Raw genomic sequence first — 13,210 nt, 5'->3', positions numbered from 1 at the left:
AAAGGAAAAGTAGTAGGATGGATGGAAGTTAACTAACATAGACCTGAGAAAGTGGCTTGATGAAAACCCAATAAGAAGAGTTGAAAAGGAGCCTACTTATCCAGAAGACACCAAACATCTAAGAATTGGTATTATATATGAAAATGGGTGTAAAGGTAGAGATAAAAACAGAAGGGCCAGTTGAACATCTATTTAAAGAGGATGTAGAGCCTCAAATTCCCTCCTTGCCTCAGCTCCATAGATGGATGCCATGTCTATTCTAACAGAAATCTAGCGATTTACTGTCTGGAGAATTCCTTAAATTTCAGGATACTAGACACATATCCAAAGCCCTCACCACTAAAAATAACCAGTACCCCTAATCTCTAACCCTGATATTAACATTCACCCTAACCTTAATCCCAACACTAGCCCTCTGGACAGGTCTCTGAACTGCAGGACGCCAGACACCTACACTAACCCTATCCTTAATCTTAACTACTAACCAGTAATCTACAACCCCTAACACTAACACTAACACCAGTCCTTACTCCTACCCTAACCCTAACCCTAGATCTGAGAAAGTGGCTTTTGAATATGCAGTAAGAAAGCCCAGAAGCAGCCTACTTATCCATGAGAAGACCCCAAACATTTAAAAGTTGGTAGTATTTCTGAAAATGTGTGAAGGTAGAGATAAAAACAGAAGGACCAATTGAATATCTATTTAAAGAGTTAACATTTACAGTCTGATACCCCCTCCTTGCCTAAATTTGGTAGATGGCTCTCCCTGTCTATTCTCATAATAGGATAAGTCTGGGGATTTATTTTCTGGAGATGTCTCTGAACGGTGGGATACCAGACACATGCCCAGACCCTTCAGCTCTAACCCCTAACTTCTAACCTCTACCATAATGCTATCCCTCACTCTACTGCTAACCCAAACACCAAACCTCTGGAGAGGTCTCAACTAAAGGATGCCAAACACATACCTTAACACTGACCCTGACTCTGATCCTAACCTTAACCTGACCAATAACCTTAGATCAGAGAAAGTGGCTTCTGAACATGTTCTATAAGAAGAGCTGAGAAGCAGCCTATTTGTCCTGGAGAAGTCTCCAAACATTTAAGAATTGGTAGTATTTCTGACGGTGGGTGTGAAGGTAGAGAGAAAAACAGAAGGAACTGACTGTATAATTAAAGAGTATTTAAAGCACCAAATGCCCTCTCTGCCTCAGCAGTATGGCTATCATGTCAATTCACAACCCAGCAGAAGTCTGAGGATTTACTGTCTACAGGTCTCTGAACTACAAGCTACCAGGCATATACCCAAACCTTTTGCTCCAAACCACTAACCTAACCTCAAATGGTAACTCTACTACTCACCCTAACTAACCTTAACCCTAACCTAACTCTAACCTACTGGAGAGGTCTTTGAACTGCAAAATATTTGGAACGTACCCTAACACTGATCCTGACCCTAACCCTAACACTACCCCTAACCCTAGGTCTGAAAAAGTGGCTTCTGAACACACAATAAGAAAAGCTAAGAAGGAGCCTACTTATCCTTGAGAAGACCCCAAACATTTAAGAATTGCTAGTATTTCTGAAAATGGGTGTGAAAGTAGAGATAAAAACAGAAAGACCAACTGAATATCTATTTAGAGAGTATTTAGAGTAGCAAATCCCCTCCTTGCCTCAGATCCATAGATATCTGCAATGTCTATTCTAACCTCAGCAAAACTGGGGATTTATACTGTGGGGAAGGTCTCAACTGCAGGATATTAGGTACATACCCAAACCCCTAAACCCAATCTCCTAACATGTAACCTCGAACCCTAACCCTCACCAGATGAAGAAGTCTCTGAACTGTAGGATACCAGGCACATACCCTAACCCTAACCGTGACTCTAGGCCTCACCTTAATTTTAACCCTAGATCTGAGAAAGTGGCTTCCTAAATACATGATAAGAAAAGCTGAGAACCAGCCCACTTATCCTAGAGAAGACCCCAAGCATTTAAAAATTGGCAGTATTTTCTGAAAACGAGTGTGAAGATAGAGATAAAAACAGAAAGACCAATTGAATATCTATTTAAAGAGAATTTAGAGCCCCAAAATCCTCTGTGTTTCAGATTGGTATATGGTTGCTATGCCAATTCTCACCACACCAGAAGTCTGAGGCTTTATTCTCTGGAGAGGTGTGGGAACTGCAGGATACCAGGCACATATCTTAACTCCTAATCTCTAATGTCTAACCCTAACCCTCGATCTGTGAAAGTGCTGAACACAGCACAAATCTGTGGTTTGCTGAACACAGGATAAGAATAGCTAAGAAGCAGCTTACCGATCCTAGAGAAGGCCCCAAACATTTAAGAATTGGTCGTATTTCTGAAAATTGGTGTGAATGTAAAGATAAAAACAGAAGGACCAAAGGAATATCTATTTAAAGAGTATTTAGAGATTCACATTCACTCTTTGCCTTGAGTCAGTATTTGGCTGCCATGTCTAGTCTCACCCCAGCAGAAGTCTGGAGTTTTATTCTCTGGAGAGGTCTCTGAACTGCAGGATATCAGGCACATAACCTAGCCCTAACCCTAGCCTATATAGTAAAAATAAGGCATATAAGGGACAGTTTATTGACAGTTATCAACGACTGAGAACCCTGAGTCTGCCCTCTTCCTACTGGACAACTAGCCCAACTAGCCCAAAAGGAAATCTCTAAACATACTGTTGTTTCCTAACAAACTGCCCTGCTAAGCCATCAGACATGGAAGTCTACAATCAATACTAAACCATGACCTCAAAGCTTCTCACCTGCATTTTAGCTAAACACGTGCAACCAAGGATCTCAAATGCCTGAGAAAAGCATCAATCACAAAAGACAACCAAACAAATAAACTGGGGAAGAAATTTTGAAGGAAACATAGTTGATAAAAGAAAAAAAAAACTTTGAAAAATATATTAATAGCAACAAAAATACATTAACAACAAATATAAAACACAGCTTCATAGACACAAGAGAAGACTATATACATGAAGAGAAGCTCCTGTATTTTAAGAACATCATAGCAGATAAAAAAAAAACAAAAACTCAATAGAAGGTTTAGAAAATAAGATTGAGAAAATCTCCCCAGAGAGGACAGCCACAGATAGGAGGGAAAAAAAATAAGAAAAGTGACCTGGTCTAAATGACAAGCATTCCAAAAGGAGAAAATTGAGAAAACATCATTAAACAAAATGTCTCAGAACTAAAGCAAATGAATTCCCAGTCTGAGAAGGCCCACTGAGTTCCCACACAACACGACCAGGCACATCATTGTGAAATTCCAAACCAGGGACAAAAAGAAGATCTCACAGGCCTCCACAGTGAAAAAATTGACATACTGGCAGGACAGAAAGATAAAGTAACAGTGGATTCTAGAAACAATGGAGCAATATTGATAAAATTCTAGATGAAAATGATCTGTAATGCAGAGTTCCATATCTGGTCACTTAATTCTGTGGACAAAATGAAAGCACTTTCAGATTAAGTCTAAAAAGATTTTCCTCCTGTGCACTCTCTAAGAATGTTTATTTGTTTGTTTGTTTGTTTTAAAGATTTTATTTATTTATTCATGAGAGATACAGAGAGAGAGAGAGAGAGAGACAGGCAGATGGAGAAGCAGGCTCCATGCAGGGAGTCCAATGTGGGACTCGATCCCAGGACTCCAGAATTACACCCTAGGCCAAAGGCAGGCGCTAATCCGCTGAGCCACCCAGGGATCCCCTCTTCCTGAGAAGCTGGTTAATGTTATATTTTATTGAATTTTTTTAAATGACTAGAGATGAAATAAAAGGGAGATCCAACTCAAAAGAGCATGGAAAGTCAGTTCTGGAATGATGGTGAAGGAATGATAGCTTTGCAGCTATGCACAGAAAGTAGACCACAAAAGTAGACCACAATAAAAAGCTCTAGAATGATGATTAATTTCAGAAAAAGTAAAACAGTATATAAAAAGGAAAATTAATCATACATTATCACAAGACAGAGGAAGAACATTCACATAATGACAATAAGGCAAATAGTGATTACTGACCTACTGAAAATTACTATACAGCTACATTGGATGGAGGAGAACTGGGGAGCATTCCCATGTGGCATACGGGGACAAGAGTGAGTTTAAAGTTCTAAGAGAGTTAATTCTCATCTTCCATAGCAGGATATCAATTGTTAATCACTGAAATTGAAAATCTATAATGATGAAAGCATGCTATTTTGAGATCTGGAGGCAAATTTCAAAGGCATCAGATGTAAAAGATGAATGAGATTTCCTCTATAAGTGGTCAACATCTGGGAGATAATTATGCACAAGGAACAGCTATTTTCACAATAAGCTTTGCAGAACTATTTGACTCTTTAAATTATGTGCATGTATAACTGTGATAAAATATTTTTTAAATATTTTAAATATGGGGGAAGAAGATCTCACGAGAATAAATTCCATTAATTCCAGACTGTGTCAAACATCTCTGAAGTTCCTCAGCATCCACTTCACCATCCTGTGAAAAGACAATTACAATCTGATTTAGTGCACAGCTATATCAAACTATATCAAATTATATTAATATGTTAATTGGCTGTTTTAGGCCAATCAATAAATATGCATTCTTTAAAACTTACTCTATTATCAACCATAAAATTATAGAGGTAATTACTGATAGCAAAGGTAAATACAGAACAGCATACAAAATATATTTTTTTCACAACCAACTTATATTCTATTAATATTTAAGCACTTCAAATAGAATTTATTTTTTCTACTTCTGAGAAACAGAATAAACATTTTGAACTATCATAGGTCAAAATAATATCTTGTGAGAATCATTGTACCTCTACTTAAAATGGAAAAATGACCAAAATATGTTCAGAAAAATCTCAAAAATGTTCCCCTAATGCCCGTCTCGTGGGGGTATTGTTTCTAAGAGACATTAAGTTGTAACTGGAAAGAGAGAATAACTTCCTCCCACCACCACTACCCTCAGCAAAATTTTAGAGTCGTCCTGCATCTTGTTGCAATTCTTCTGATTATTTCCCAAACATTTGTGTTTGAACTTACTATGGGAAATAACACATTTCTTTTACACAAACAAGAAATCACAAGGGAAGTGAAATAGGCTGAGTACTCCCATTGTGTTTCAGTACCTCATCCTATTTTCTACAGAAATATACAAAGTAATTTACTTGGAAGCATCATAAACATTGTCACAAATGCAAAACAAATAGCTCTGAGAAAGGATCAGGGAAGCAAAGTTAAAACATGAACTTCCTTAAGAGTTCATTTTTGTAAGAGACCCAAGAAATAAAAAAAAAAAATTACAACCTACTCCTAAGAAGTGTTAAAACACTCATTCTAATGGATCTTTAGCAAGGAATCCCTTATAACAACAATGCCAGTGATTTTAACAGGAATTTAAAAATATAAGCATTCTTTCCAATGGATCATCTATGTGCCTACACAGAATAAGTGTCCCTTTCTCTGCCCTGCATAGTTCTGGGATTTTGCTTACAAAACTTTAGTCAATTCTAAACTAAGAAAATTATTCTATAAAAAAAATTAGCCATATATTTAGAATCAAAACTAGGTTAGCAATTTTTCCTTCAATGATAAAGATTTTCAAAGGAATTTTTACTTAAACAACAATTACCTACCTTTCTGTTATATAAAATCACTATTATATTTTAAGACTGAAAAACCATGCACACACTTCTAACATGATTTGAGAAGATATCATCAGTAAACAAAACAAAACAATCAATGAAGTCTACAGCTGCTACTGTCAACAGTATCTCAATGAAATGATGGCACAGATGCCAGATCATTGTCAATTATTGAAGGGTAAATTTTGAAAGACATTTTTTTTACAAATTATTAAAACAGAAGCAAAAGAAGGAAATGACTTTTCTCTCATTTTTAATTAATTAATTAATTTTTAAAAAGATTTTATTTATTTATTCATAGAGACACCGAGAGAGAGAGAGGCAGAGACAGGCAGAGGGAGAAGCAGGCTCCACGGAGAGAGCCTGATGCGGGACTCGATCCAGGGTCTCCAGGATCACGCCCTGGGCTGCAGGCGGCACTAAACTGCTTCACCACCGGGGCTGCCCTCATTTTTAATTTAAAAATGTCTTCTATCTTCTAGTACACTAAAGATAACATGGTTATAAATTACTCCTTTCTTTAACTTTTCTTAAGTGGGAAAATGATACTATACCTGAAAATAAAATTAGTGAGAATTCTAAGCTTCATCAAATTTTTCATTTTTAAAAATAATGCATTGTGCAAACAACAGGCTCAAACTTAAAACTTTCTAGAAAAAGGCAATTGGAATTTACCAAAAACTTTGATCAATCCAATTAAAAGTAAGGAAATCAATCCTTTGTAGTCTGATGATAATTTCTGTTCAAATATGAGCTTCTTCTATAGGATTTCACAGAAGTCCACTAGGTGTACAGAGGACCTTTCTCTGGATTCTGCAAATCCAAAGACACAAAAGAGACCCTGAAGAGTATGGAAATTTTTTTTGTACAGAAAGAACAAAGATTATAGAGGAAGCAAAGTTGAAAACTAGCAGGTTCAAAAGACACACACAAAAAGCCATTATAAATTTGAGTTAAGGAATATAAAGAATATTTTAGTCTTCATTAAACTTTTTTGAATAGAGTGAAACTAAGAAACACATCTATTTTCTCTCCCACAAAATAAAAAAAGAGCTTTAAATTCCATGCATCAAATTTCTACATGCTTATTTATCTGCAAGGCCTATGCTTCCTTCCCCACGCTGTTTTGCACTGCTACAAGATGGAGTGCAGTCTGTCCATATGTCTTGTACTTCAGACTGAATGTGTAATCTTCCTATGAAAAACCAAGTTTATTATTTTATCGGAGTTCAGAATTAAATGCAGTAAAATTCAAAACAATTTGCATTAAATTCATCAAAAGGTCCTAGTGCAAGGGCACCTGTGTGACTCAGTCAGTTGAGCGTAGGACTCTTGTTTTCAGCTCTGGTCATGATCACAGGATCCTAGCATCCAGCCCATGATCTTGGGATCCTGCAATCCAGCCTCATGTAGGGCTCTGCACTCAACTCAGAATCTGCTTGTTCCTTTCCCTCCCCCCCTACTCTTCTCCCCATGCCTGTGTTCACTCTCTCTCTCAAATAAATGAATAAAATCCTCAAAAAAAAAAAAAAAAGAAAAAAAGGTCCCAGTGTAATATAAGTTCTGATCTTTTGTAAACTCTTGGTATCACAAAACTTTTATGGCAGATGTAAGTAAAGTCACTAAAATATAAAATCATTTGACTTTAGTTGTCCCACTAAATACTTGGGTTAACCTTCCAGAAACAAGAGACTAAAACATGATTAGTAAACTGGTATACACTTTAATATCTTTTTTTTTAAGATTTTATTTATTTATTCATGAGAGAGAGAGAGAGAGAGAGAGGCAGAGACACAGGCAAAGGGAGAAGCAGGCTCCATGCAGGGAGCCTGACATGGGACTCAATCCCGGGACTCCAGGATCACGCCCTGGGCCGAAGGCGGCGCTAAACCGCTGAGCCACCCGGGCTGCCCACACTTTAATATCTTACAAATGTAAAATTGTCACCTAAGTCAAACGGGCTTTACAGACTTAAACAGGGTCAATATCAAGAGGAAGTAAATGGGGTGAATGGTGCAACCACAGGGTCAGATCCTGGATTCAAAAACTGGATGTTTATTGGGGTGCCTGGGTGGCTCAGTGGGTTAAGCATCTGACTCTTGATATCAGCTCTGGTCATGATCCTAGGGATTGAGCCCTAAGTGGGGGTCCACACTCAGCAAAGAGTCTACTTGTGTGTCTCTCTCTCTCCTTCTGCCCCTCCCCACCCCAACTCTCTCTCTCAAAAATAAATATTTTTTTAAAAAATTGGATATTGGCTCAGTGGTTGAGTGTCTGCCTTCAGCTCAGGACATGATCCCAGGGTCCTGGGATCAAGTCACAAATAGGGCTCCCCACGGGAGTCTGCTTCTCCCTCTATGTCTCTGCCTCTCTCTCTGTGTCTCTCATGAATAAATAAATAAAATCTCAAAAAGAATTAGATATTTATTCATCATAGATTTTTGTGTTAATTTTGTTTTTGGGGTTTTTTTTAGTATTGGATTAAACCATTATATATCATGATTACTAAATTTTTTAAAACCCATTCAATTTAAAGTTAAGTCTCTCACCTGCCTTACCCTAGCTGGACATTCATCTGCTTAGCAATACGACAGCAAGTTAGGGGATCTTCTATGGAAACTCAGAAAGAAAATAACTGGGAGGGGAAAAAAGATTTATTTCTCTAAATGTGAGGCTCATTGCTTTATTTGAATAGTTTCTATTTTTAAAACTGTATGAAGCTAATTTATATATATGAAATTCCAAACCTAAATTGGGTTTGGGTACATCACACAGAAGCAAAAACTAGGAAGTAGAGTGAGAACAGATATGCAGCAGGGGCAGGAGGTTTGCTTCTGAGGACTTCACAAGGCCTGGGGAATGTGAGTGCCTCATTGTTTGAATGCAAGGAGTGAGATGGGATCCTAGGATGCTCTACTCATGTTAAGAGGCAAAACAAATCAAAATATACTACAGACTATTGCCTGTTGACACCACTTCTGAGAAGCTGAAGGCTTAGGTAAGTAGGACTAAAATGCTCAGCTAAGCTATCCCCAGTTTGTTGATGAGATCCGCAATGCCACTGCCAGGAAGGAGCCTTGAACTGTCATAAAATCTGATTCTGGATACAATCTAGGTGGAGACAATCACAAAACCACTAGATAATGAAGACTGGCATGAGGATAGAGGGATCACATAAAAAAGGACAAAAAGAGGGAGGGAAGAAATAAACAAAAACTCCATGTGAGATAGATTTAGAAACCAAAATCCCAAAATATCTGAACAAATCTAATATTCAGAAAGACAACAAAAAGCAACAATTGCAGAAAAAATTCATACAAGATGAAATTAATTTTACAAAATAATCATAGAAACAAGTATGTTAAGAAAATGCAGAGATATAAATGAACAAATATCTTCCATTTAAAAAGAATCATTCACTTAACAAATATTTATTGAGTACCCCACTATATTCAAGCACTGCTAATTCCTTGCTTTCACAGAGCTTACCGTTTAGTGGTGGAAGAGAGACAATAAATCAAAAATTACATTTGGCGGTAATAAGTACTAAGGGGAAAAAAGATAACAGAGTGAAAGTGATACAGACTGTGTGCACGGGAGCAATGGAGTAGACCAATGCTACTTTACAGTTAGAGAAAGCCTCACTGAGGCTGAAAAAGTAAATTCTCCTATAACTGAATCACTGAGAAATGAATTTACTTATAGGGTGAATTGACTTATTCATTAATACAGTGAGTTTCAAGGAAGATCTAAAGAAAGTAAAGGAGCAAGCTATGCAGATATCTGAGGGAGGAGGAGTGTTCTTGGCCTGGGTTGTCCAATACAGTGGACATCAGTCATATATTCCACTGCACACTTTCACATGGCTAGTCTGATCTGAGATGTTCTGTAAGTGTAATACAAGCTGGATTTCAAAGACTCAGTAACAACAAAAAATGAAATACCTTATTAATAACTTTTATATTGATTACATATTGGTATTTTAGTATTTCTGATATACACTAGGTCAAAAATATACTATGAAAATTAATTTCACCTTTTTTTAACTTTTTTAAATGTTCATATGTGGCTTATGTTTGTAATTCTTATGTTCATTTTAGACAGTGCTGTTCTAGACAGAGAGAACAAGCATAAAAATCAGAGAATGCTGGGGCACCTGGGTGGCTCAGTAGATTAAGTGTCTGCCTTAGGCTTAGGTCATGATTCCAGGGTCCTGGGTTGAGCCTGGGGGCCCATCAGAGGCCCTGTGTTGGGCTCTGTGCTCCTAGGTGAGTCTGCTTCTCCTTTTTCCTTTCCCTCTGCTTGCTGCTCCCCCTGCTGTGTTTGTGTGTGTGTGCTCTTGCATGCTCGTTCTCTCTCTCTGTCATATAAATAAGTAAATTTTTAAAAAAGGATCAGAGAATGTTGAGTGCAATAATTTTTGCCTGTTTACCTTTAGCATTTCTTTCCCTGTACCATCATCATTCCCTGAATGTCTACCTCCCTGACTAGGTGGAGAGCTTCTGAGGCAGGATCTGAGTATCACTCATCTTTGCATCCCCAAGTCCAGCACAGTATGTAGTACAAAGCAGGCTGGTTGTCTGGTGGAATGAAGACAATTACCATTGGTTCTTGATTCAACTATAGTCATTTCTGACTACTGTTGTGGCCATGTCCATTTATTATTTCAAAAGGTTGAAAATATTACAACTTCCCATTCAAGTGTCAATTAAATTTAAAAGTATAAAATCTAATTAATAAATGAAATTCTATTTTACATGTGCTTTTCCAGAATTTTGGGCGTCCATAAACAACTTGAACAGCTTTTCTACAAGTTATTACCATCAGAAAGCATTCACCTAGTATACTACTTCATACTCATATTCCATACATTTTATGAAAACATCTTACCTTAATTGACTAACAAGTAAAGTCTTCCTAAATTATATGGAGAAAATCCAAGGGATCTTTTTGTATCATCTTACTGCAACTTAAGCTAATGATAATGACCAACTCTATAAACCCTAACAATCACATTAGTGGTGAAAACTGCATTTTCTAATTGAATAAGAGCTTTAGTTAGATAATTAATAAAAAATTAGTTGCCATTGGACAGGTTAATAGCAAGATTTTGAAATGATACCCAAGTTCAAGTCCTATTTGTTCAGTTACTAAATATTAATTTCCATTTATTCATTTATAATAAAAGGGTACCTGCATCCTGCCGACCTCACAGAGCTACTATGTAAAAAGTAGAAGCAGCATGCACACCAAAGTTAAAGCTGTTGGTGTTATTGACATGTGTACGTGTGTGTGCGTGTGTGTATGTGTATTTGTGAAGGGACAAACCAGAATTTCCCCTACTCAACTGATAACCGAATCATTACTGTTCAAAAACTGTCATCCAATAAAAAGGATGTAGAACCTTTAATTGGACATTTCTCATAGAACATCATTAATTATGAGACCTGTCAAAAAAAATACAGATCCAGAAGTGAGTTCAGTAAACTCATCTGATTCTTTAAACTGAGGCAAAATTCAACATATAAAAGAACTGCTTAATATTTAGACTAAACATTGAAGATGAGACAGTTCATGCATCCATCCAATATATTTATTGAATGATTAATATATTCCTAGGGCTTACTTGGTATAGGAGAAAACGACAAGGGCCATATCCTCATGGAGTTTTACTATTAAAAAACACAAAACTAGAGGCACCTGGGTGGGGCAGTCAGTTAAGCATAACACTCCTGGTTTCTGCTCAGGTCATGATCCCCGGGTCATGAGATCAAGCCCTACCTTGAGCTCTGTGTTTAGTGTGGACTCTGCTTGAGATTCTCGCTCTCCCTCTGCCCCTTCCCCCTAAAATAAATAAATGTTCAAAAGCACAAAACTATGAAAAATTTAAGACAAGTATCAAGCAGTACAAACATAGCAAATAATTATTCATAACTATAACACTGAAAGAGTTCAGAAGTCAAATAAAGGTTCCTAAATATATATGCCCAGTTTCTATATTTTAAGTTGTAATTTTATAAAATAGATTTATAATATAGTCATTTATAGATAACAGACTTATTCCCAGCATTACACTACTTAAGAGTTCTTTGACGATAAGAATGGTATCATGTAATAGTCAGCATTGCATTTAGCTGCAAACAACAGAAAATATTATGAAAGAGGTTTAAACCATAAAGGTGTAGGGTACAAGAAGTCTGAAGGTAGACAGAACAGGACTGTATGGCAACCTTATAATGCCATCAATCTCTTTACATTTTTCCATATATCCTGTTGCCGCTGCACTTCCCTACCTCAAGTTCCCTTCCTAGGCAGGAAGAATTAAGGAGCAAAAAGGGCCAATACTGGCTCCCAGGAAAGCTTTTCTCATTTAGAAAAGGAAAGTATCCTAAAGAGATTGTGCCTACATCTCAATGGCCTATTAGTAAATAGTCCTATGGCACATGGCTACCTTTACTAGATTCAGAGGCATCCAGGATGGCATTAGGGCCTTTCCAACTTCCACCACAGAAGGGGAAAAGAGGTTATGAATGGAATTGAGGTCACCTCAACACAGTGTCCACCATATACAATAATTCTGTGTATATTCTCAATTTCTAGCCAGGCATATGAGACCTAGTAAACACTCAAGTGTTATTAGAGTTCTGTGAAATTCTAACCACTCCATTGGTTTTCCTTTGTGAGTCTAAAAAAAGAGATACAGACTGTGACTAAGGCTCACATGTGAATCTGTCTCTTCTCACTAATCTGATGTTTGAACCTCCATTCTGCTCTGTTTTCTTTACCTTTTCCTGATTGGTTTTACCACTTAAGTCTCTCCCAAAACCATTCACAATTTTAAAAGTCTGCTTTTTGCTACTCTGTCTCAGCTTCCTCAAGGAGAGTTACATGTAGATCTCTTTTCCTCAATCCTCTTGGCTCAGTGGCCATGCACTACACTGTTTGCCCTCTAAGTGAAATGAACAATGCATCAGGTATCATAGGAACAGACTTCTAAAAATGAAATAATTATGACTACCTTCGTCTCTGATCTCAATTGAAAAAATAGTCTAGATAAGTTTAAAATACAAATTTCTTATACATATAAAATAACACACTAAGTAATAGAGTTGACATTTCTTTTAAATAGCAATCACTGGGACGCCTGGGTAGTTCAGCGATTGAGCGTCTGCCTTTAGCTCAGGGCATGGTTCCAAGGTCCTGGGATCAAGCCCCACATCAGGCTCCCCATGGGGAGCCGACCTCTCCCTCTGTCTGTGTCTGCCTTTCTGTGTCTTTAATGAATAAATAAATAAAATCTTTAAAAAAAATAGCAGTCACTTTCAGAAACTGATATTTGTGCAATATATTTAATATCTCACCTGTCCAGCAACAGCAGTGAAGTATGTCCACATGGGGTCTCCTGCTGAGGAATAACTGTCAGAATACACTGGGTATCCACCAGGGAGAAGGTTTGGCCCTGTTCCTGGCAACGGCTGTCCCATTTGCATCTGCATTCCTGGCATCTGACCACTAAAATTTCCAAACTATAAGAG

General features: G+C 37.3%; 1 protein-coding gene across 8 annotated transcripts in view; it reads right to left on the bottom strand.

The window, feature by feature from the left end:
* Window positions 1–13,210, bottom strand: part of GCA (grancalcin) — a 52,758-nt gene that overhangs the window by 15,705 nt on the left and 23,843 nt on the right. For 7 of the 8 annotated variants that reach the window (XM_049106398.1, XM_049106401.1, XM_049106400.1 and 4 more), the window contains 3 exons: window positions 13,037–13,201; window positions 11,457–11,519; window positions 4,447–4,516 (listed from right to left, as the gene is read on the bottom strand). In XM_049106398.1, coding sequence (XP_048962355.1) covers window positions 4,447–4,516; window positions 11,457–11,519; window positions 13,037–13,180 — 277 coding nt within the window. In that variant the 5' untranslated portion in view covers window positions 13,181–13,201. The remainder of the gene's footprint in view (window positions 1–4,446; window positions 4,517–11,456; window positions 11,520–13,036; window positions 13,202–13,210) is intronic. The other variant, XM_025471045.3, reaches the window with a different exon arrangement.

Source organism: Canis lupus, chromosome 36 (genome assembly GCF_003254725.2).
Source record: "Canis lupus dingo isolate Sandy chromosome 36, ASM325472v2, whole genome shotgun sequence".
In the NCBI taxonomy this organism is placed as follows: Eukaryota; Metazoa; Chordata; class Mammalia; order Carnivora; family Canidae; genus Canis; species Canis lupus.
This window is presented reverse-complemented; position numbering and strand designations above follow the sequence as displayed.